Consider the following 22008-nt stretch of genomic DNA (forward strand, 5'->3'; position numbering starts at 1 on the left):
TTGGGTTGTGTTGGTCACTCTGGCACGAACAGCACGCTCAAGCTGATCCCACAACTGTTCAATGGGGTTGAGGTCAGGACTGTAGCCATTCCATCCTCCACTCCCAAATTCTGGAGGTAGTCTCTGACTACCTCCAGCTCGCCCCGCCACTCTGTGGGGGCGAGCGTTGTCATCTTGGAGGATAGAGTTCGGTCCCAGACTGTGGAGATATGGGATTGCCACTGGTTGCAAAATCTCATCTCGATATCGCTCTGCATTGAGATTAGGCCTGGGCAATAAAACAATAAATTATCATATCGTGATAGACTTTTGATCAATATCAATATAAAACATGTTCAATATATATAGATAAGAGACTGGACCACCGAATCTAGCAGCTGGGTTTGTTACACAAACACGGTTCCATACTTATTTACAATATTTGAGTGTTTTTCATTGTTGTATCGACATTTGAGTATTTATCAATGAATAACAGTGGCAGGTCATATTAAGTGTTAAACAAAAGTGTTAAAATCCAGCATGGTAATTCCTAGTCTTTTTATGTATTTTTAGATATCGATCAATATGATCACGTTATATCGTGATATGTCTTTCCATATCGCCCAGGCCTAATCCTAATTCTAATTCTGTTTAATAATGGGCCAAATAACCACAATTATAATTTGTCATAGTCGTGGATGAACAAGATTCAGTGGCAAGTTACATTCGATACATGAACATATTTGTTTGTATGCTGTTGTGTACATTTTCTAGGTTTTACTTCAAGAACTGGCATGGCACCAATGAGGGCCAGTCTCAAGTATGGAGACACTGCATCAGCAAGCTTCGAGGAGGCTCCAAGAACATACCGGAAGGAACGCCTCTGCTGGACGCTGCCTCTCTTGAGTACCTGTTTGCCCAGGTGTGTGTAGGCTCCCCTCTGTTTTACTGAACATACTTACCCAAGCCTGAAAACACAAGACCAAATGCAAGTGCGTTTTAGTCTGGAACCTCTCAGTTCAAGGGGTGTTTTCAACAGTGCAGACTAGGGCTTTGACTTTTGCCCAAAAATCATATTCAAAGTTTGTTTGTTTATTAATATTAATATTAAAATATATTAAAATATTTATTATTATTAGGGATGCACCGAAATTTCGGCCACCGAAAATTTTTGGCCGAAAATGGCCCAAAAGCGCATTTTCGGCTTTCAGCCGAAACACTTTTATCACCGAAACAACGCGGCCGAAACAGGAAATTGTGATGACGCAAACAAAAACCGCGGCCAGCACACGCTTGTCTGGAACAAATGACACCTCTAGCTAAATGTAGTAATCTAGAGAACCAGCTACAACCTTGTTTTCATCCAAACGATGATGAGACAGGCCATGAGACAGCTTCTATGAGCTGTCGGCTATCAGCCGCGAGTTTAGGGACCGTCTGCAAAGTGCCAACAGCTTCTATGAGCTGTCGGCTATCATCCGCAAGCTTAGGGACCGTCTGCAAAGTGCAAAACGGAAAACGGTGTTGTTGTTTTTTCAGTGCTAAATAAATATTTTTATACTTTTAATAATTGTAATTGATTTTTCTTTGAATTGCAATGCCTTGATTTTAGTGTTTCCCGAAACGTTCTTTGCTACGAATCTCTTTCGTATGTCGTTCATTGGTAAGGTAAGAATCGGGAAATAGTCTTGATCAGATTTCTCTCGAATCCCGTCTCCCGGGATTAAACCCTAGTGCAGACCGAAAAGCATCTGGATGCAATTAGATCAACCTACAATCAATCAGAGCGAAAATCAATTAGATCAACCTACAATCAATCAGTGCGAAAATCAATTAGATCAACCTACAATCAATCAGAGCGAAAATCAATTAGATCAACCTACAATCAATCAGAGCGAAAATCAATTAGATCAACCTGCAATCAATCAGAGCGAAAATCAATTAGATCAACCTACAATCAATCAGAGCGAAAATCAATTAGATCAACCTACAATCAATCAGAGCGAAAATCAATTAGATCAACCTGCAATCAATCAGAGCGAAAATCAATTAGATCAACCTACAATCAATCAGAGCGAAAATCAATTAGATCAACCTACAATCAATCAGAGCGAAAATCAATTAGATCAACCTACAATCAATCAGAGCGAAAATCAATTAGATCAACCTACAATCAATCAGAGCGAAAATCAATTAGATCAACCTACAATCAATCAGAGCGAAAATCTTGGTTGTTTATGAAAAAGCCTCAACGTGCTCCCAAAGGACGCTCCTCTCATCATCGAATCAGACCTGCCCCGTATTAGATCAACTCTTCTGATTGGTCTTCCTGATTGGAAATTCTTCAGCTTCCCAGGCTATCCTTTTACACACACAAATTCGAATTTTGAATGTGTGTGTCTTTTTTTCTCGTTCAGGGCCAGCATGACTTCCAAAAGGGGCTTGCCCCGCTGAGGTCTCCCCAGTCTGAGGTTGACCAGCATGAGATTGAGAACGAATGTCTGGGCATGGCAGTGCTGGCCATCACACACGACTCCATGAATCGGGACATTCCGCTGACTACCCCCAACACCAATGAAATCAGGTAAGAACCCCCAAAGGGAAAGGCTGTGGTGTGCAATGCAATGGAAGGAGGTTACAACCTAGGCGGAGCTGTAGACCTTGCAAGTGACTGCCCATATATGGCAGTGGCAGCATACTCATGGAATGCTATGGAAGTAACAAGCTAGTGGGTTCCAGTGTGCAGAATGGCCTTCTGTGAGCAACATTAAGAATATCTAGAATCTCTGAACTGAACTACCCAAAAAACTACTATAAAATACAAATCATTTTCAACCCTACACAAGGTCTGCAGTTTTGTGCAGCTCAAAGGAAGTTATTTAAAAAAAACAAACGTTTAATATATATATATTAATATTAATTCCCATGGGAAAATCCTTCTGTGCATTTTATGCTAGAAGCCATGAGCTGTGTTTTAGTGTAGGGAACAGTTAACATGAGTCGTTTTATGTTTGCCAGGATCTTCATATTAATCAAACTTGGGGCAGCCATGACCGCCCCGTTTGTAAAGAGGAACATGTAGTTCCTCTAACGGCCTACGGGGCCTCACAGTCGCCACCATTCTAAGTCATTGGGAAAACCCTGTAATTGAAATCTCGTAAAGCCCAATTTAAACCCTCCGTTTCATGTGTTGCATTTCTTTGTAACCGCTACACCTCCTCTCCCCCCTCATCAGTTACAAGCGCTTCATCCCCGAGTCGCTGAACCGGAACATCAAGCAGCGCAACCTGCTGACGCGCATGCGCATCAGCAGCGTCTTCAAGAAGTTCCTCCAGGAGTTCAAGCAGCGTACGGTGCAGGACAGCAACATCTCACTGTACGACCTGAAGCTCAAGTACCTGGCGACGCTGGAGAGCCTGACCTGTGACCTTGGCAGCGAGGTGCTGGAGCCCGTCTCGTTGTCCATCAGCCCCGACCGAGACCTCTGCAACGGGGGGTACCACGGTAGGAACTCCTCCTGGCAAGATGGCTCCCTTACAGGTTCAGTGAGGCCCCCCGCTCTGCAGCCTCCCGAGTGGTGTACCCCGATTGGGGTTCTTTTGTTTTGGGGATCCGAAGGGTGTTTAGGAGGATTGAAGTTACAGTGCTTATATTGATACATTTTGTCTTGCGTAAAGAGAATTTAGCCATTAACCTGTAAAGACTTTGTTTACGGGTTATGTTTTATCCCAAGGTTACTACAACCAGAGTCAAGGACAGAGCAAGGATCCCAGCCCAGAGAATAGCCATGACATGCAAGTCCAGGTCACTGGTACCACTGGTATCTCCTGGAGGAAGAAGCTGTCCAACGTGAGTGAGGAGGATTTACAGCCTGAGGGAGGGCGGATGGATCATTATCACTGGCACATTTTTACTTTGATGTTAATATTTTGTTGTGCAATGCCAAATTGTTGTGTACCTGATGCAGCACTAGCACTTCATTGAAAATATTGTTAAATGAAATGGGATGAAATGCAAAAAAGTAGAGGATCCTTAAAAATGCCCAATAAATGTTTGTATCCCTCCTATAGGACGCAGTGATACCAAAGGAAAAGAATAAGGCCAAGAAGAAGTTTGACGACAAATACAAGAAGGAGAAAGAGAAAGCAGAGAGCTGGGTGGTCTTCTGTGACTTTCACGAGATCACACACATTGTCATCAAAGAGGCCACCGTCACCATCTATCGCCAGGACAACAAGAGGATGGTGAGGACTCTCCCATGTTTCCCTGATGCCAGAGAAAAGACGGTTTCCTTAATTCCCAGCTTGTTATATATATATAATCAATCTAATTCTTCTGGATACAGGATGTGAATGACTTTGACTCTCTTCCTACCTACAGCCACTTCTGAGGCCTTCATGTTGGCAAAACAGAGAGGATCAATAGCACGGCTAAACTGTTCTTGCTTTCTTCTTAGAATACTTTGTTCTGAAGGCTAAGAGTAGAAGTAGAATGCGGTTAGAAACGTCTTTGTGAAATGTTTGTATTGAATCAATACAATAGGTCTTGTGCATTCTTTCCTAAAAAATACACTGTTGGATGCAATCACGAAACTAGGAAATAACAGGCCAATTATCTGCCATATTGTCTCTAATGGCAATTTTCCATTGACGGCGCTTAGTCGGACCATGCTGTGTTCATATTTCTTTCCAATACCAGTTTAAACTTGCCTAGTTGTGCTGAGTCATGCCTGAGATGGACCATCTCTGCAGTTGGGCCATAGCGCGGCAGACCCGCCTCATTTAGAAATATGCACACTCATGCACGCAGCATAAGCATAAGCTAGTGTTTTTTTTCCTTAAAGTGATGGTTCGGAGTAAAATTTACCATAGGCAGGGATGCAAACAGCGCGCTTTTCGGCGGCTGCCGCTTTTTTCACGGCTGTTTGGGTGACTTGTGTGAATTGTGTAGATCCGATGAGTTTTTTTTTTTTTGGGGGGGGGGGGGGGGGGTCTGGGAGGGTCTGAGGGTCTGATTATAATTTCATCAACAGTAATTCTGTATTGCATCAACGGTAGATGCAATACAGAATTACTGTTGATGAAATTATAATCAGACCCTCAGACGCAGCGCCAAACTCCAGGGTCAGACTAAGTGAAAATCCTTGCAGCGTGAGATACAGGTGCGCGCGCCCTGCCGAAACAACTGGCTTCGCGTGCGCAGCGTTCTGATTTACTGTTTTCTCATAGACTGTATCTATGCATTTACTTATTTGGTAGATTATCTACCATCTATCTATCTATCACATTTTGGTTGAGAGTAGGCTAGAGTTGCTGTGTTTCGCCATTCTCCACTACTTCTGCATTGTAGTAATTCGCTGGAGCTTAGTTTGTTTACCGCTAGTTGCATTACATTCTTTCGTAGTGGCGACTTCTCTACTGCAAGGGAAGCTCGGCTTCACCTAAAATTTCGAAAATTAAATGGTCAGATATATACTGTTGTGTTAACATTTCATTGGTTAAAAATGCGTTAGAACACGTCCATCTCGAAGACGAGTCCGTTCAGAATCAGCTGCTTATCGCAGGTCGACTGACTCGATTTCCTTCTCATACACTTACGTGTTTAATTTGCGTGTGTTTAGACAGATGGGTGCGCACACACGCGCACCAAGCATCACCCGCATTCATTCATTCTATTAAATAGGCCTACTCACTCGCGGTAAAACTATGTTTTTTCCCACGATCAAATACTCATCAATCCTAAAAGTAATGGGCTTGTACACGATGTCTGGGTCAAGAACATATGTGTTTGCTGTACGGTGTTTGCAGATGCATTGATTTAAAAGTACAACTTACCGCTGTATCAGCTGTTCTTTCCCAAATAACTTTGTTTTGGAAGCCTGGAATATACTTTGCTCGAATGTATTATTGTTATTATTATTTTAACGGATGGCATAGCCTACTATACTATGTTCATTCATGCAGGGAAAAAAATGTTTCCACAATCCACACGCTATTTCTATGCAGTTTCACACGTATGAATAATCTTTGACATCATAATATTTAACATGCAAGTGTAGTGGTGCCTGGTTGCTGCGGGGGAAAATCAGCTTTGCGCTGGGTGCAAACTAGCAATGACACATGCGTCGGTGTAGAAAGTCAATTGCGCCGGGCGCAAGATAGGGCCCTTCTTCTGTTTGGCGCACATGGCTAATTTGCATACGCACACAGGACTGTAGGAATGGGAACACGTCGGACTGGCAGCATTACGGGGGCACGATTACGGTCTGGCAGAGTTACATTTAAAAATCGCGTTCAAGTAAAAATAATAAGAAAAGCGGAATCAATTTGTGGCGCTCGTTGTTCAATATTGGCCTATGTGTGGGAAACACTGGAGTGGGCTTATTTTATCAACAGGCGGCACTGCTTTTTTAAGGATACTAAAATCATTTAATACATTTTAATTGAGTCAAATAGATTGCTGAAGGTGGCGCAGGGCACATTGAGGAAAGGGGGCTGAGTGAACTACTTTGCTCTCCGTTATGATACAGAAAGTCTAGGGTGATCAGACGTCCCGGTTTCAGTCTGGTCGCGTTATGCTACAGTATGGCTAAAATATTCAACTCTTCATTTGCAGAATGAGAGAATTTGATGAGAGTGCGGCACTTACTGTGCAACAAGTGGATAAAGGATGTAAAACCAGTTGGAAGTGGCCTTGGCTAAAAGTTGAAACTGCAATTGAGGTCAAGGCAGTCAACGCAATTTCAAACTATCAGACTTAAAAAAAATTTTTTTTTTAAAAGGGATGTGCTAAATGCACTCTCTGCGTTAAAGAGATAAATTATGGTTCCAGAGGGCTGCATGCCCTGTTGGAACACTGCCAGAGCACAATACACACACAGAGAGTGGCCTCCATCGTATCTACCCAAAGTGTGGCCCAGCTCCTCTGTAAGGACAATCCTTTACCAGCTACCAGCCAGAATCAGGCCTCAGCAGCCGAAAAGATCAGGCAAAGTGTAGTACTCCCGATTCCAATGTGCAATCGGATTGCCAATGGAGAGGTGAGTGTGTGTGTGTGTGTTGAAGACGAGTTAAACAAAATTAACGTTTGTGGATTTTCATTTTAAGAATTTCAGTTTGCACTTTGTCTGTGTTAAGTGGGCCGGGGATGGCAGAGATTGGTGGAAATGTCATTATTTGATATTTGTTGCTCTTTTTTGACCATAGGTCTGTTTGCATCCCTGCATAGGGTAATTTCCACCATGACATCCAGCCAAATACCCCCTCAGAAGCATTTTTACCGATAGTCAAACACTGGTCAAGAAAGGTTTAACAGCCGAATGGCTTAGTACTGGCACTTATGGAACGGTGCACATAAGTACACTAGGAGTTTATTAAAAATAACACTTGCCTGATAGCTTCTACTCTCTGCTGCTAACGCTATTGCTGCATCAACGTCACTCGACGCAACGGACGAGAGCTGTCTTCGTCAACAAAGTTCCACGCGAGAGTATGAAAAAGTTTTTGATGAAATTTTGATTAATTTTTATAAATGCTTGTATTATCAGATCAACACTTAAAACGTATTTCAAATATCATCAAGCAACAAGTATTCAATTATTTCAGTTTTCAATACATTTCTATGGAGTGTCGAATTCACTAGCGGTTTCCTTACACTTTTGTTTGAGCTTTGATGAGGACTTTTACCAACTTTTCTGAAATACGGAAGTGACGTCGACACAGCGGTAGCGTTAGCAGCAGAGAGTAGAAGCTATCAGGCAAGTGTTATTTTTAATAAACTCCTGGTGTACTTGCAAACTTTCCAATGCCTTGTTTTGTGAGTACAGAGTGTACTCACTCTGGGAAATATGTGTTTGTGTGTTGTTGTGTCAACAACTCACTTCGGAGATGCAAATCCCAGCGCTGGTATTTGCATCTCCGTAACAACAGGGCTTGCCAAACCAGCACACGTGTATGGGGGTCATACGAACTCGGCACTATCCTGTATTCCCTCAATCCCTCCCCATCTCTCATGTGTTGTTTTAACCGCCCATCCCTCCCTTTCTCCTCAATGTCACAGGAACTGCAGCTGGCGTCCAGCGCCCGGGCCAGAGCTCTGTCCTTCGTGGCTCTGGTGGATGGATATTTCCGGCTGACAGTGGATGCTCACCACTACCTGTGCAAGGACGTGGCCCCCTCCTCAGTGGCTTGCAACATCAACGACGGCTGTCACGGCCCCATTTGGTCAGTGTGTGTGTGTGCTGTGTTATTTCAGCTCTGTCGACAATGGCATTTATGATTTAATGAATAGTTTATGCCATTTTCTTAGAAATTATAGCTTGTTACAACAAGCTAACTATTTTCATGGTCACATACGGTAACAGCTCTTGGTTAACGTTTAGTCCTGTTGAAATCTGGTGAAGTGAGACCCCTACCTTAATTGGCTAGTGTGAGTCTGCTGCCCCATGCAGACATTTCAAAAAGATAAATCATAAAGCTGCTCTCATTGGACAGGATTTTTGTAATTATTGATATGTCCTGTAGTGTTGGCTTGTCCTATACCTTTTCTGAGAACTAAGAACTAACCTATTCTAAGCTCCTACCGCAATATCGGAAGCTTTAATAAACACAAGAGTTCTTAACACAGCATAGCTAGCTGCTAAGCTACCTAATCATGTCAGTGTACTTTGAATACTTTCAAACAATTCTTCCAAAGAGCCTCCTAGGAATGTAAACAATAGCAGGAGCATGTCGTTATTTGTCTCAAGATATTTTATACAAAGTATTTGTACAGGGATATTTTGTCTGTACTGATTTCGCAACACCGAAATACTATATAATCCCTGTTTGTCTTCGTGGCAGGTGGCCCATGTTAAATGCTTTTCTGCTGTTTGTTTAATCACACCGACTGGTGTAGTCCTCTTTAAGTAGAACATTTGAATAATGTATTTCTATGAACCCCTCCCAGTACGGACTATGCCGTCCACAAGCTGCGGCAAGAGGGCAACCAGGAGGGCACCTACATCCTACGCTGGAGCTGCACCGAGTATCAATTCATCATTATCACTGTGGTCTGCCGCGAGGTGAGCAACTCACAAGCCCAAACTGGAGCCCCAAACTGGAGCCCCAAACTGGAGCCCCAAACTGGAGCCCCAAACTGGAGCCCCAAACACCTGGGACACCACTGGGCATAACGTCATGCCTTCAATCACAATTGTCCTGCTGCATTTCCCACTGCAGACAGAATTATTTGGAACAATCTAACCGTAGTGTTAGTGTGGCATTGCAAAAGAATATACATGGTCAATAGTAAGCTGCTGATACCCTTAATACCATAAAAAGGCCTTTTCTCAAATCTAGATGAAATCCTTCCGGACAATGTTGAGGCAACAAATGAGCCACTCTAACAGGATCGAGCATTATTTCTGGAGAAGGTTTATAGCAGTTTAGTTTCCATAACAGCACAGTGAGAAATCATACATGATGAAACTGCCCAAATAGCAGAATCACATGGCGGTTGGGTAATAGTGAAAGTACATGGGGAAATCACCTCTTTTGTTTTGTTTTGTTTTTTCATTTGAGGTTACCGGCATTTTTGCCTGCTCAATCCCATAAGCTCACACAAGCAGCTGTGTAAAACCCAAGATGTTTTTGTCAAATGCAATTTGATTATTAAAGCTACAGTAAAATGGTCCTCATTTATATAGCGCTTTTATCCAAAGCGCTTTACAGAGTTGACTGACATTCACTCATTCATGTACACATTCACACACCGACAGCGGAGTCAACCACGCAGGGCGACAGCCAGCTCATCAGGAGCAATTAGGGTGAGGCGTCTTGCTCAGGGACACCATGACACTCAGCTAGGAAGAGCCGGGGATCGAACCACCAACCTTGCGGTTACCAGCCAACCCGCTCTACCTCCTGAGCTAATGCCGCCCCCACAGTAGGAAATAGACATTGTTCATAATACATTTGAAGTCTGTGGACATACTGATGAATTGTCTTGTGAGTTCCATTGAACAGTGTAGCATCAGGGCAGATATATTATCCACTCCTTCTAACCAATCAGAGAGGCTGATGATTTCTTCCTTCTCTTCTTCCTGATTCAATCTGGTCTTTTCTCCCATAGATTATTCGTCTAGAGAGACGAATAATCTATATAATTCTCCACTTAGTCTCTCCCTCAAAGTCCAAATTCTAGTAAATATGTATTAATGTTGACCTTGTTTTTCCTTTATCCTCTCAATTAATACTTTTCATAGTTGGAGTTCTGACTATGCACTCTTTAGAAACTCAAATTTCATAGAAAAAAAGTGTTAATAGTAGTTATTACAAATTAGTTATTATTAATTACAAATGTAACAAAATGTAAATCTAAAAAAAATTCTCCACTGTGTTTTTTTTTCATCATGCTTCAACAAACCTAGTTCGACCTGAGGGAGTCTCGCATGGTGACCCAGTACAAGAACTTCCAGGTAGAGGTGAGCACCGGCGGGTTCCGCCTGTACGGCACCGAGACCCTCCGGCCAACCCTCCGTGAGCTGCTGGACCACCTGGCCGGTCAGAACCTCCGTGCGGACAACATCGAGTTCCAACTGATCCGCTGCTGCCCACCCCAACCAAGAGGTGAGGGGTTCAGAACCGGTCGACCAGTGAACTCGAGCAAAACACCAGCGGCCCGAGGGAACATCGAGGTCAGCCTGTGTTCACAACGGGCTCAGCTTCACATCAGAAGATCAGAAGAAGGGCGCAGTATGCAAGGATCCAAAAATACTCTTTCTGTTATATCTGAAGGAATTAAGCACAGCATCTGGGTTCTCCTGCACATAATTATTGACCTTTGAGTTTTATCTTTGAGGGACAAAAAGCCAGAGGGGAGGCTAAAGCACAGAAGAAGAGTTAATACCACACAGTTTTCCCTTACAGCAATTGTATAGAATTTAAGTATTTTTTTATAATCCATTTCAAGCCATTGCATAGGAAATGGTTAGCTGAAATGTAGACGTTTCTGTTCTCTTGAATAAAGGAGGGATTTTCTGATTCAGATTTGTGGATATTTCCCAGCACTGGGTATGCCACAACCAGTACTAATCAATGATTCCTGTCATGCATCTGTACACAACACAGCTGGCCTGGTCCTAAGAAGCTCAATTTCAAATAATTCCAATTTATTTGCACTTGCAAGGCTGGTTGATATGTGCATGTGTGTTACGCCTTCTTTGCAAGGTGAGTGAGCGTGTGTGTGTGATTGTTGTTCATGTGAAAGGGAGACGGGGCCATACAGGGAGGAAACAAGCATAGTAAATGTGGCTTTGTCGTGTTTGTGCCAGGAGTGGGGTAGGCCGCAGTTTGTGAGATGGGTGCATGGCATTGTTGCGTAAGGTGTCAACATTAGTGTTTAGAGCAGGAACAAATATCATGGCACATCTGGGTGCATCATTATCACTAACAAGAAGATCTTTACAGTACATTGCTTTAAGCACCTTCACTACTTTCTGTGCTGGAGCTTTATGCAAAAGAACATACAGATATCAAATATCACTATAGCAGTGGTAGTGTGTGTATAAAGTGACCCTGTTTGAAGTGAGGTTGACTGCTAGTAGGTCACTCGTGATTTAAAAAAAAAAAAAAGTGCTGTAGAACACATTGTGTGGTGCAGACGCTGTCTTTAAGGTGACACAGTTCCAGGTTGATTGCTCTCCTCCTAGTGTGTGCGATTGCACTGCGTTAGAGGCAGTGTTGTGATCTACCAAACAAGCTTGTTGTGTTCTAGTACAGGGACCTCTGCTTAACCACAGTGTCTTGTCAAAACCCCCAATTACTCACACACACAAGTGTCACATGTCACACACACCAATACACAAACATCAGGCAACAGAACAATGTGGTTTTGTGACCTAAATAGCTCCTTGCCAGTAAGTAAATACCACATTGATATAATCTGAGAAAGTGTGTCTTATTTTTTTTTGTGTGTGTTGTGAATTTGAACAAAGACTCCTCTGTTCATGTGTGTGTTGTGGTCCCAACAGAGGTGTCCAACTTGCTGGTGGTGACTAAGAAACAGGCCCAGCTCTTCAAGGATGACTGCCAGGTCAGCTTCATTCGCATCCTCCCGGAGGACATTGAACAGGTGAGCACCCACACCATACTGCCATCCATACCTTTATCACAGCCCACACCATGTGGATGAACAGGCTCCAGACAGGTTGGACAGGTAACCAGTAAACTTTGTTATTTGTGTACTTGTTTCATGTCATCTGCTGAGATACTACCGTACAGTGCATCCACTGTACGTACAACAGATCCAGCTCTCCTCTCTGTACCCTACTGTCCCTTGTCATGCAGATCGGTTCTCAAAATAGTCTTTTATATATGTACATATATGACTTATCCCAAATGTGTCAAAGTAGTTTAGTATTTTGAGTCCTGGACCAGACTTTAGTGCAGTATCTAGAGTCCTGAACTAGATTGTACATTTACATTTAGGGCATTTAGCAGACACTTTCATCCAGTACATTTGTCAAACTAAAGAGAATCAACAATATATCGCTGTCGGTACAGTAAAGATGTTCATAGAAACATGTGCCAAGCACTTACAATTGCTAGGTTAACCCATTCCCTGTACACACTAACCATCACTAGGTTAACCCATTCCCTGTACACACTAACCATCACTAGGTTAACCCATTCCCTGTACACAACAAAGATAGCTAGGATAAGACGCTCCACAATGCACTGTTACCACTAGTACTATTTTTATGTGCCAGGACGTACAACATACTGCAGTGGTATCTAGAGACTGTAGTGTGTGACCCAGTGTGTGTTTCTCCTTCCCGGGGGCAGGAGGAGCACCTGGGTCGGGGGACAAGGACCAACATCCTGCTGGGCACGCTGCGGGTCCGAGGAGAGGAGGAGGAGGAGGACGCTGGCTTCTCCTCCTACCAGGAGGTCAAGGTGGTCCTCAAGGTGCTGGGCTCCATCCACAGAGACATCTCCCTGGTGAGACGTGACCCCATGCGCACGCACACACACACACACACACACACACACACACACACACACACACACACACACACACACACACACACACACACACACACACACGTGTACCAATCACAAACGTAATTATTATACTTGGAGCAAATTGATAATAGAATTTAGATCGATCAGCATTGACTACAGATATGTCCAAAAATGTAAGCTGTGAGCTACACTGAACAAAAGACAAACAGATGTGGTACAATAGCCCAGAGAAAGACACATAACTGTTTTACCTATACATTAGTTGCATCACTGGTTTAATTTGTGATGAGTCAGCTCTTTGTCTCTCTCCTGTGGACAGGCCTTCTTTGAGACGGCCAGCATGATGCGACAGGTGTCCCACAAACACATAGTGCTGCTTCATGGAATGTGTGGCCGCAACTTGGAGAGTAAGTGTGTGTGTTTGTGTGTGTGTGTGTGTGTGTGTGTGTGTGTGCGTGTGTGCATTTTGGTTCTCACGTGTGTCTTTCCTTGTGTGTGCCTGTCTGTGAGCAGATATAATGGTGGAGGAGTATTTCCAGCTGGGACCTCTTGATCAGTTCATGATGAGGCAGCAAGTCCCGCTCAGCACATTGTGGAAGTTCCAGGTGGCCACGCAGCTGGCCTCAGCCCTCAGCTACCTGGTGAGAGCACGCACACGCTAAGGGGAACAATCCCAACACCAGGGTAGTGTGTATTTTATTACACTGTGTAATACGTCACAGGTCATTTTGATTTATTTTTTTGTCCCATTATTTTGCCTTCCCTTTTCCATTATTTTCTTTTTCTTTACATTTTTCCTTGCTTTTCCTTTTCTATCGTTCTTGTTCCTTTGCTTTTCCTGCATTCACCGTTCAATCTTTAATTTCTTTCCCTCTCTCTCCCTCCCTCTCTTGCTGCTGTGTGTGTGCAGGAGGACAAGAAGCTGGTCCATGGCTTTGTGTGCACCAAGAACATTCTGCTTGCCAGAGATGGCCTGGATGCCAGTGAGGGAGGACCTTTCATTAAGCTCAGTGACCCGGGCATTCCCATCACTGTGCTCACCAGAGAGGGTAGGACCAACGCACACACGCACAGCTTGTGATGAGCTTCTACTGGGCTGCTTGTCGGTGGTTGCGATCAAACTCTTCGTCTCTGTGTGTATAACATGAGGACTTTCAGGGAAAATGACCACGATCAATAAAGAGAACGCACACTCATCTCCGTTAAACATGGTGCAAGATGAGCTGTGGAAAGATAACATTTCACATTCGATGGCACTTAATCGAAGGCACTTTGTATATACTTAAGCATCTCGCAGCCTCTTAGACAATCAGTGGGCTGGTGCCAAACAGTTTAACGCCAGATTTAACCGTTTTAAAAGTTGTTGTGGGCGAATGCAGAGTAGGGACAAGGTCGGCTCTCGGCTTTCAGCGTTCCCCTCAAACAGACGACTCATGTTTCTGCCGGTCCATTAGAGAGTGGAAATGCCCCGCGGCTGAATGTCCAGCACAAGTTCCCCCCAGGGAGTGTCTTCCCCACAACCCTACACCCAATGCCCTGTTCCCAGCATCCTCTCACTCTCGCGCTCCCGCAGTCTCGCTCTGTCTCGCTCTTTCTCACTCTGTCTCTCTCCCCGTCTCTTGGTCCCTCTCGCTCCTTCATTCTTGTTCTGTGTCTGTTTATCTCTCTCTCTCTCTCTCTCTCTCTCTCTCTCTCTCTCTCTCTCTCTCTCTCTCTCTCTCTCTCTCTCTCTCTCTCTCAAACCGACATCGCTAGTAATTAATAGTTAAAAAAGATGTTATAATAACAATTCAATCATCAATTCATCTCAACACATAGGCCTGGCCTAAAGGAAAGAGCAGTTTATATGTTGACTGCTTCGAATGTTGTGTTGGTCATACTATAGAATGATTTATTGCTTGTTTAGTGAATAATACAGAACATAAGGAATTAAAGAAAAATCTCATACTAAATCGCAATCGCATTCGATTATTTCCCCAATTCGTTCAGCCCTAGTTCAAACAGAGGTGTGTGTTTTACTGGATCATCTCTCCAATGGGAGAAGGCGCTCGATGGCTGGCAACTTTGTGTTGGATCAGTGACCATGTTGATCTCAGTTCAAGTGCAGTCTTTGTGGGAAGAGGCTGGCTCCAAGCCAGCCACCCAAAGCCCTGCCCATGTTGCATTTCTAGGACATACAGTTGCATTTAGCGTATATTTTTCTCTAGATTTTGGAGGTTCTATTGCATCGTAACTACGTTTTACATTCTTTCTTAAAAATGGTTCCAAGCTTCCATTTTAATACGTGCAGAAATAGTTTTACAATAAGCAAAGCAAATCTTTTATGGTCTTCTCTATGAGTAGGTTATTAATGCTTGTTGTTGTTAATGCTTAATGTAGATGTTATTCTTGGTATTTTGATGGTTATCATTGATATTGCTACCTAATGGAATAAGCCTCTAGGCCGGGGCGGTATTAGCTCAGGAGGTATAGCGGGTCGGCTGGTAACCGGAAGGTTGCTGGTTCGATCCCCGGCTCCTCCTAGCTGAGTGTCGTGGTGTCCCTGAGCAAGACGCCTCACCCTAATTGCTCCTGACGAACCGGCTGTCGCCCTGCGTGGTTGACTCCACCGTCGGTGTGTGAATGTGTGCATGAATGGGTGAATGTCAGTCGATAATGGAAACAAACTCACAAAAAACATTTGGGGCTTACAGCATCTTACCCTAATTGCTGGTAGAATCAGGAGCACTTAGATCACACCACAGCTAGTGACCAGGCAACCTCACAGCTACACGCCCAGCTTATGCGGCCAGTAAGAAGTTACTAAAGGGAATCCATTGAAACACCTTTTTTTTTGTAAGTAAATTTTTTTGGGGGTGTTCAAAGGCTTCACAGGCTCACATATGATACCCCCTAAACTAAGCCCTCTGAAGGGCTATGGACAACTCAAACTCCGGTAAGTGAACACTCCAAGTCCAAGGGAAGAATAACAGAATGGGTAATGGGTAAGGGTAATGCTGAATGGGCAGCCATATAATTGGTTATTCGAAAAAACTAAGGTATGATTTTACTCACCCTGTGCTTTTTTTCCTCCTCTCCTCATCCAATTTTCTTCTCCCTCCTCCTCCTCCTCGTACTCTTCCTCCTCCTCCTCCTCCTGGTACTCTTCCTCTCCCTCCTCCTCCTCCTGGTACTCTTCCTCCTCCTCCTCCTCCTCCTCCTCGTACTCTTCCTCTCCCTCCTCCTCCTCGTACTCTTCCTCTCCCTCCTCCTCCTCGTACTCTTCCTCCTCCTCCTCCTCCTGGTACTCTTCCTCTCCCTCCTCCTCCTCCTCGTACTCTTCCTCCTCCTCCTGGTACTCTTCCTCTCCCTCCTCCTCCTCCTGGTACTCTTCCTCTCCCTCCTCCTCCTCCTGGTACTCTTCCTCTCCCTCCTCCTCCTCGTACTCTTCCTCCTCCTCCTCCTCCTCCTCTCCCTCCTCCTCCTCCTGGTACTCTTCCTCCTCCTCCTCCTCCTCCTCCTTCTCCTCCTCCTCCTGGTACTCCTCCTCCTTCTCCTCCTCCTCCTGGTACTCCTCCTCCTCCTCCTCCTCCTCCTCTCCCTCCTCCTCCTCCTCCTCCTCCTCCTCCTCCTCCTCCTCCTCCTCTTTCAGAGTGTGTGGGCCGCATCCCGTGGATCGCACCAGAGTGCATCAAGACAGTGAACAACCTGAGCGTGGCAGCTGATAAGTGGGGCTTCGGGACCACCCTGTGGGAGATCTGCTACAACGGAGAGGTGCCCCTCAAGGACAAGATGCTCACGGAGGTAGGTAGCGCATGCACTCATTCATACTCACTCACTTACTCAAACTCCAAGTCCCTCAGTCACTCAGTCACTCACTTACTCAGTCACTCACTCACTCACTCACTCACACTCCAAGCCACTCACAGACTCACAATCATGCATTCACTCATGCACTCACTCGCTAGTTTACATGCCGCTCACTCCCACGCTCACATTTACACGCTCACTATCGCACCAGCATGTGAAATTGCAGCTTCAGTAAATGCTCTAAAAGTTCTAGTAAAACACAACATGCTTGACGACATAGACCGGTTGGTTAACCGGTTGGGTAAAGTTGAGGATCCGGTTTGTGTGTATCGCCTGTTTTTATTGGTACGAAACTGTAGCCAGTAAAAGTAGTATTATTATAATTATATTATTGGAATAATTTAATTATAAATAATGGTATTAGTGGTATGTTATAAATAATTGTACTAATAATTGATTACAGCGATATATTCCACTAACATAGAGATACCATAACTTGTGTGTGTGTGGAGCAGAAGGAGCAGTTCTACAGCGCAGAGTGCCAGCTGGCCACGCCGGACTGCACCGAGCTGGCTCAACTGATGACCCACTGCATGAACTACGACCCCAAGATGAGACCATTCTTCAGGGCTATCGTCAGAGACATGGACATGCTGGTGGAACAGAGTATGTATCCGTTTGTGTGGGGTGAATCGCTGTGTCTCTACTTAAAAGCATACAGTGATGATGACACAGTCATGATGATAGCTCATATCATTATACATATCCCTTCGCTGTCTGGGACAATGTGAGACAATGTGCCAGCAAATATTGCAAAGCTCAAGTTACACGTTACACCGATGCCCATTTCCATCTACGCGTGACTGCACAGCGCAAAAAACAACTTGGATGAAGATAAGTAAAACATAGATGATGGTGGAAAATGTGTTTGGCTCCTTGACTCCTTGATCAAAAACACAAGCGAAGAAATACCACTACAAAGGAGGAATGATGAAATAAATAGTATCTGTTGTACCAGGAAGGCGGAAGTTGTAACCTGCCCTAGTATTTCTCCATTGATGTAGAAATTGATTTGGTTTATCTGTAATGTGTACTTTAACCACAGTGGGAAAAACTAAAAAGGAAACGAAAATAGTTGCAAAGAATCCATCAAAATTCATGGAGGCTGTGTGGAGAGTTCTGTGAAATGATATTGTTGTATTATAATATTTTTGGTAGATAAAATGACACCAAGACTAGACTGGTATTTTATAGTCCAACCTCCTAAAACAAGGCGGTGTCTCTTGGAGTTGCTAGGGGACATCCAGCTCTGGGAGGATCCTGGCCTGTTGCACTTTGACATTCCTTCCCTGTTATCTTCTTCTGTTCAGATGGGACGTTCAATCCCACGTTCCACTGGGATCTTCAAAGATAGACCAAAGCAGTACAGTGTTAAAATGGGTTGTGTATATTGCAATTGTATTCTGCACTGCTATACATCTGCCCTAAAGTAATCTGAAAACGACAGCATTGCATGTAAAAAGGGCCTTCAGAGTGGTGATCTGCGCAAGATGGAGCAGGAAGTGGCACGGTGGTTCTCTGCTCTGCATGCTTTGAACATTTGGCGTGTTTCAACCCTTCCCTAGGAGGGGGGTTGCAAACCACATTCTGAAGAGGGTAGAGAGTGAGTGGTGTGAGCGCTGGGAAAGTGAAAAAAATAAATGCTGGCAAGAGAATGAATAGTTCTTGGCAAATGCCAACGAGTTCACTTGAGGGAATGTGTTTGTCCCCGCCCCGTACACTGAGCCCCTTGTCAACACTCTCAACTCTGTCATCTGCTGGACAGAAAGGGTCAGTGCAGCTCCCCCCTGCACCCTGTTGCATATTAAGATGAGATAAGATAGTACTTTAATAATCCCAGCCATGAAATTCAGGATTGAATGGTATTCGTATTTATTGCCAATGCCATGGTAATAATGACATTATAATGATCCATAATTATACGACCAAGCTGAGGAAGTGGTCACGTCATGAGTCATAGGAGCCCTCTACCTCAGAATTTGGGTGTGGTGAAATTGAAGCGACGATGAGTCAGTATGTGAGTGGTTCCTTATTGCGTTCCTCCCCCTCTCTCCCACAGACCCATCCATCAAGCCCGTACCCACACAGGAAGTGGATCCAACACGCTTTGAGAAGAGGTTCCTCCAGAAGATCAGAGACCTTGGAGAGGTGAGAGGCAGCCTTCTGGCCTGTTGGTGAAGCCTTGGTGGAAGTGACTAACGCGTCGTTCCTCTGAACTACTAAAAAAAGGTTTAAGGTTATCAATGGAGTCATTTACCCTGTGTGTGTGTGTGTGTGTGTGTGTGTGTGTGTGTGTGTGTGTGTGTGTGTGTGTGTGTGTGTGTGTGTGTGTGTGTGTGTGTGTGTGTGTGTGTGTGTGTGTGTAGGGTCACTTCGGCAGGGTGGAGCTGTGCCGCTATGACCCCCGCGGAGACCGGACCGGGGAGATGGTGGCCGTCAAGTCCCTGAAGCCCGAGAACCGAGAGGAGCAGAACAACAACCTGTGGAAGGAGATCGGGATCCTGAAGGAGCTCTACCACGAGAACATCGTCAAGTACAAGGGCATCTGCCAGGAGGAGGGTGAGCCTGCACACACACACATACACACACATATTTGCACATACTTGCTCGCACACACAATCAAATCCTAAATGTTGTGCTTCATAGAAATAATGAAGTTCATTTCCTACCCGGATTCACATGCATTGATGAAGTATGTAATTGTATTAATATTTGTGTGTGTGTGTGTGTGTGTGTGTGTGTGTGTGTGTGTGTGTGTGTGTGTGTGTGTGTGTGTGTGTGTGTGTGTGTGTGTGTGTGTGTGTGTGTGTAGGAAGCCCGGCAATCAAGCTCATCATGGAGTACCTTCCTGAAGGCAGTCTGAAGGACTACCTGCCCCGCCACCGGAACAAGACCACCAATGACCTGATTAGCTACGCCGTGCAGATCTGCAAGGTACCCCCGCTGGTGGGACCCGGACACACAGGGCTGCAGTCCCAACCTCGCCCACACTGTGATTCAGGACCTGTGTTGTTCACCACCTCCCTTCACCACTGTCAGAACAGACTTATGTGAGGCTGTGTGTGCCTGCTTCTCCAGGGGATGGAGTACCTGGGCCGCCAGAACTACATCCACCGGGACCTGGCAGCGCGCAACGTGCTGGTGGAGAACGAGTCGACGGTGAAGATCGGAGACTTCGGCCTCACCAAGAGCATCAAGGAGAACAAGACGTACTACAAGGTCAACGACGACCACGACAGCCCCGTCTTCTGGTGAGGCTCCCCGCTCCGCCTGGACATCCAGACCCACATATCGCAATTGGATAACACTGCGACCAATCAGAAGAATACCAGCGGAGCAATCGGGGAGTGGGTATATTGCTCGTTCCCAGAGTGTCTCCGTGAGCAAATTCAAATTGTGCTCTCGCCCACTCTGTGCACTCTGGATTTCCAGGATACGCTCCACAGTAAAGTAGTCGTAAAATGTAGTAGTAGTAAAATGTATAAATGAAGCAGCTTTCACAGATATTCATAATAGCAGTATAACTGATGTATTTAATATGGACCATAAAACCCAAATACAGAAACAAAAACACATACTGTAAAATAAAAGCCTGCCTAAAAGATGACATTTTTGTGATTGCTGCATTTTCCGCATGGATTATGGGCTTCTGAGTCCATGATGAAGTCCTTGCACTTCCCAAGCACCAGCGCTTTGAATACACTGTTACTAGAGGTGACGATGTATTTGAAGGAATGTTGTCCATGTCTGTTTCCATGTCCGAAATCAGTAGGTGGCTTATATCCATGTGTCTGCCTATTTGCATAATATGCAGAGTTGTACTATAAAGTAACACATGTCCTGTCCACACCTGTCCTCTGAGAACCGTCTGTCCAGCGCTAGGCTGCTGTGGTTCCTATGTCGCTTATATGTGTGTGTGTGTGTGTGTGTGTGTGTGTGTGTGTGTGTGTGTGTGTGTGTGTGTGTGTGTGTGTGTGTGTGTGTGTGTGTGTGTGTGTGTGTGTGTGTCAGGTATGCCCCAGAGTGTCTGCTCCAGCGTAGGTTCTACCTGGCGTCTGACGTGTGGTCCTTTGGCATGACCCTGTACGAGCTCATCACATACTGCGACCCCCAATCCAGTCCCATGGCGGTCAGTACACTATCCGCTTGTGTCATGTTCAGTTCACCTTGTGGTTTTACTAATTAGTCATGTTCAGTTCACCTTGTGGTTTTACTAATTAGTCATGTTCAGTTCACCTTGTGGTTTTACTAATCAGTCATGTTCAGTTCACCTTGTGGTTATTATTATTATTATTATTATTCACCTTGTGTTTTAACTAGGAGCATCTCTTAAGTCATGTTCAGTTCACCTTGTGTTTTTACTACGTTCATCTATTTGTCAGTGCTCTTCTCATTTCATTTTACAGCTCACATACGTAAACCCCTCCTTTGGTTTACCAAAGGAGGGGTTTACGTATGTGAGCTGTAAAATGAAATGAGAAGATGAAGAGATAAACGTGTCCGGGGCAGTGATTGGGGAGGAGACAAGCAGACAAACATTTAAAGAATTTTAGAAAAAAAAAAATATATATATATATATATATATATATATATATATCTATATATATATATATATTAAAAACTGAAGCGTAATCAGGCCTTATTATTGGTACAGCCAAAGCGTGTCGAGCGTTATGAGACTAATTGTATTTTATAAAATGTACTTTGTTTGAAGCTTGCACCACTCTAGAAGTGGGTGCCATGTAGTGTCGGAGAATGATCCAACATCTGGCAACTAATCGATAAAAAAATAGAGACAGCGGAGTAGTAAGAAGAAAAAAACGTGCCTCACCGTCAACCAACTCATGTTGACACTAGTGCAAACACACCTGTGAGAACGTGACCTCCATCAGATATTTAGTTTTAGACGCATCACCTTTAATGTGACGGGTGACTAAATGAGGTCGGGTTCGCGTGTCACCTGTACATTACCTTACATATATTACACTATTATGTACTAGGGACATAAACATGAATTCACGGTATCCTTTCAACTTTGTCATTTGGATAATTATTATGGGATGGCTTCTATGTCTGTTCAGCGGCTGTGTGCTCTGTGTCCATGCCAAGGGTGAGGCTGACCACAGGGCTGCCGTAGAGCCGGCCCTTTCACAGTGCTCATATTCTTTATGGGGAC

General features: G+C 44.4%; 1 protein-coding gene across 2 annotated transcripts in view; it reads left to right on the top strand.

The window, feature by feature from the left end:
* Positions 1-22008, top strand: part of jak1 (Janus kinase 1) — a 41640-nt gene that overhangs the window by 12760 nt on the left and 6872 nt on the right. For both annotated transcript variants that reach the window (XM_084472760.1, XM_084472761.1), the window contains exons 4-23: positions 754-901; positions 2397-2563; positions 3215-3483; positions 3713-3828; positions 4050-4223; positions 8038-8201; positions 8926-9040; positions 10388-10586; positions 11990-12090; positions 12804-12959; positions 13303-13390; positions 13497-13624; positions 13894-14032; positions 16615-16766; positions 17288-17438; positions 18892-18980; positions 19199-19391; positions 19645-19766; positions 19911-20083; positions 20844-20961. In XM_084472760.1, coding sequence (XP_084328886.1) covers positions 754-901; positions 2397-2563; positions 3215-3483; positions 3713-3828; positions 4050-4223; positions 8038-8201; positions 8926-9040; positions 10388-10586; positions 11990-12090; positions 12804-12959; positions 13303-13390; positions 13497-13624; positions 13894-14032; positions 16615-16766; positions 17288-17438; positions 18892-18980; positions 19199-19391; positions 19645-19766; positions 19911-20083; positions 20844-20961 — 2962 coding nt within the window. The remainder of the gene's footprint in view (positions 1-753; positions 902-2396; positions 2564-3214; positions 3484-3712; positions 3829-4049; positions 4224-8037; positions 8202-8925; positions 9041-10387; positions 10587-11989; positions 12091-12803; positions 12960-13302; positions 13391-13496; positions 13625-13893; positions 14033-16614; positions 16767-17287; positions 17439-18891; positions 18981-19198; positions 19392-19644; positions 19767-19910; positions 20084-20843; positions 20962-22008) is intronic.

The sequence above is a fragment of the Micromesistius poutassou genome (genome assembly GCF_964030765.1).
Source record: "Micromesistius poutassou genome assembly, chromosome: 9".
Lineage (NCBI taxonomy): Eukaryota > Metazoa > Chordata > Actinopteri > Gadiformes > Gadidae > Micromesistius > Micromesistius poutassou.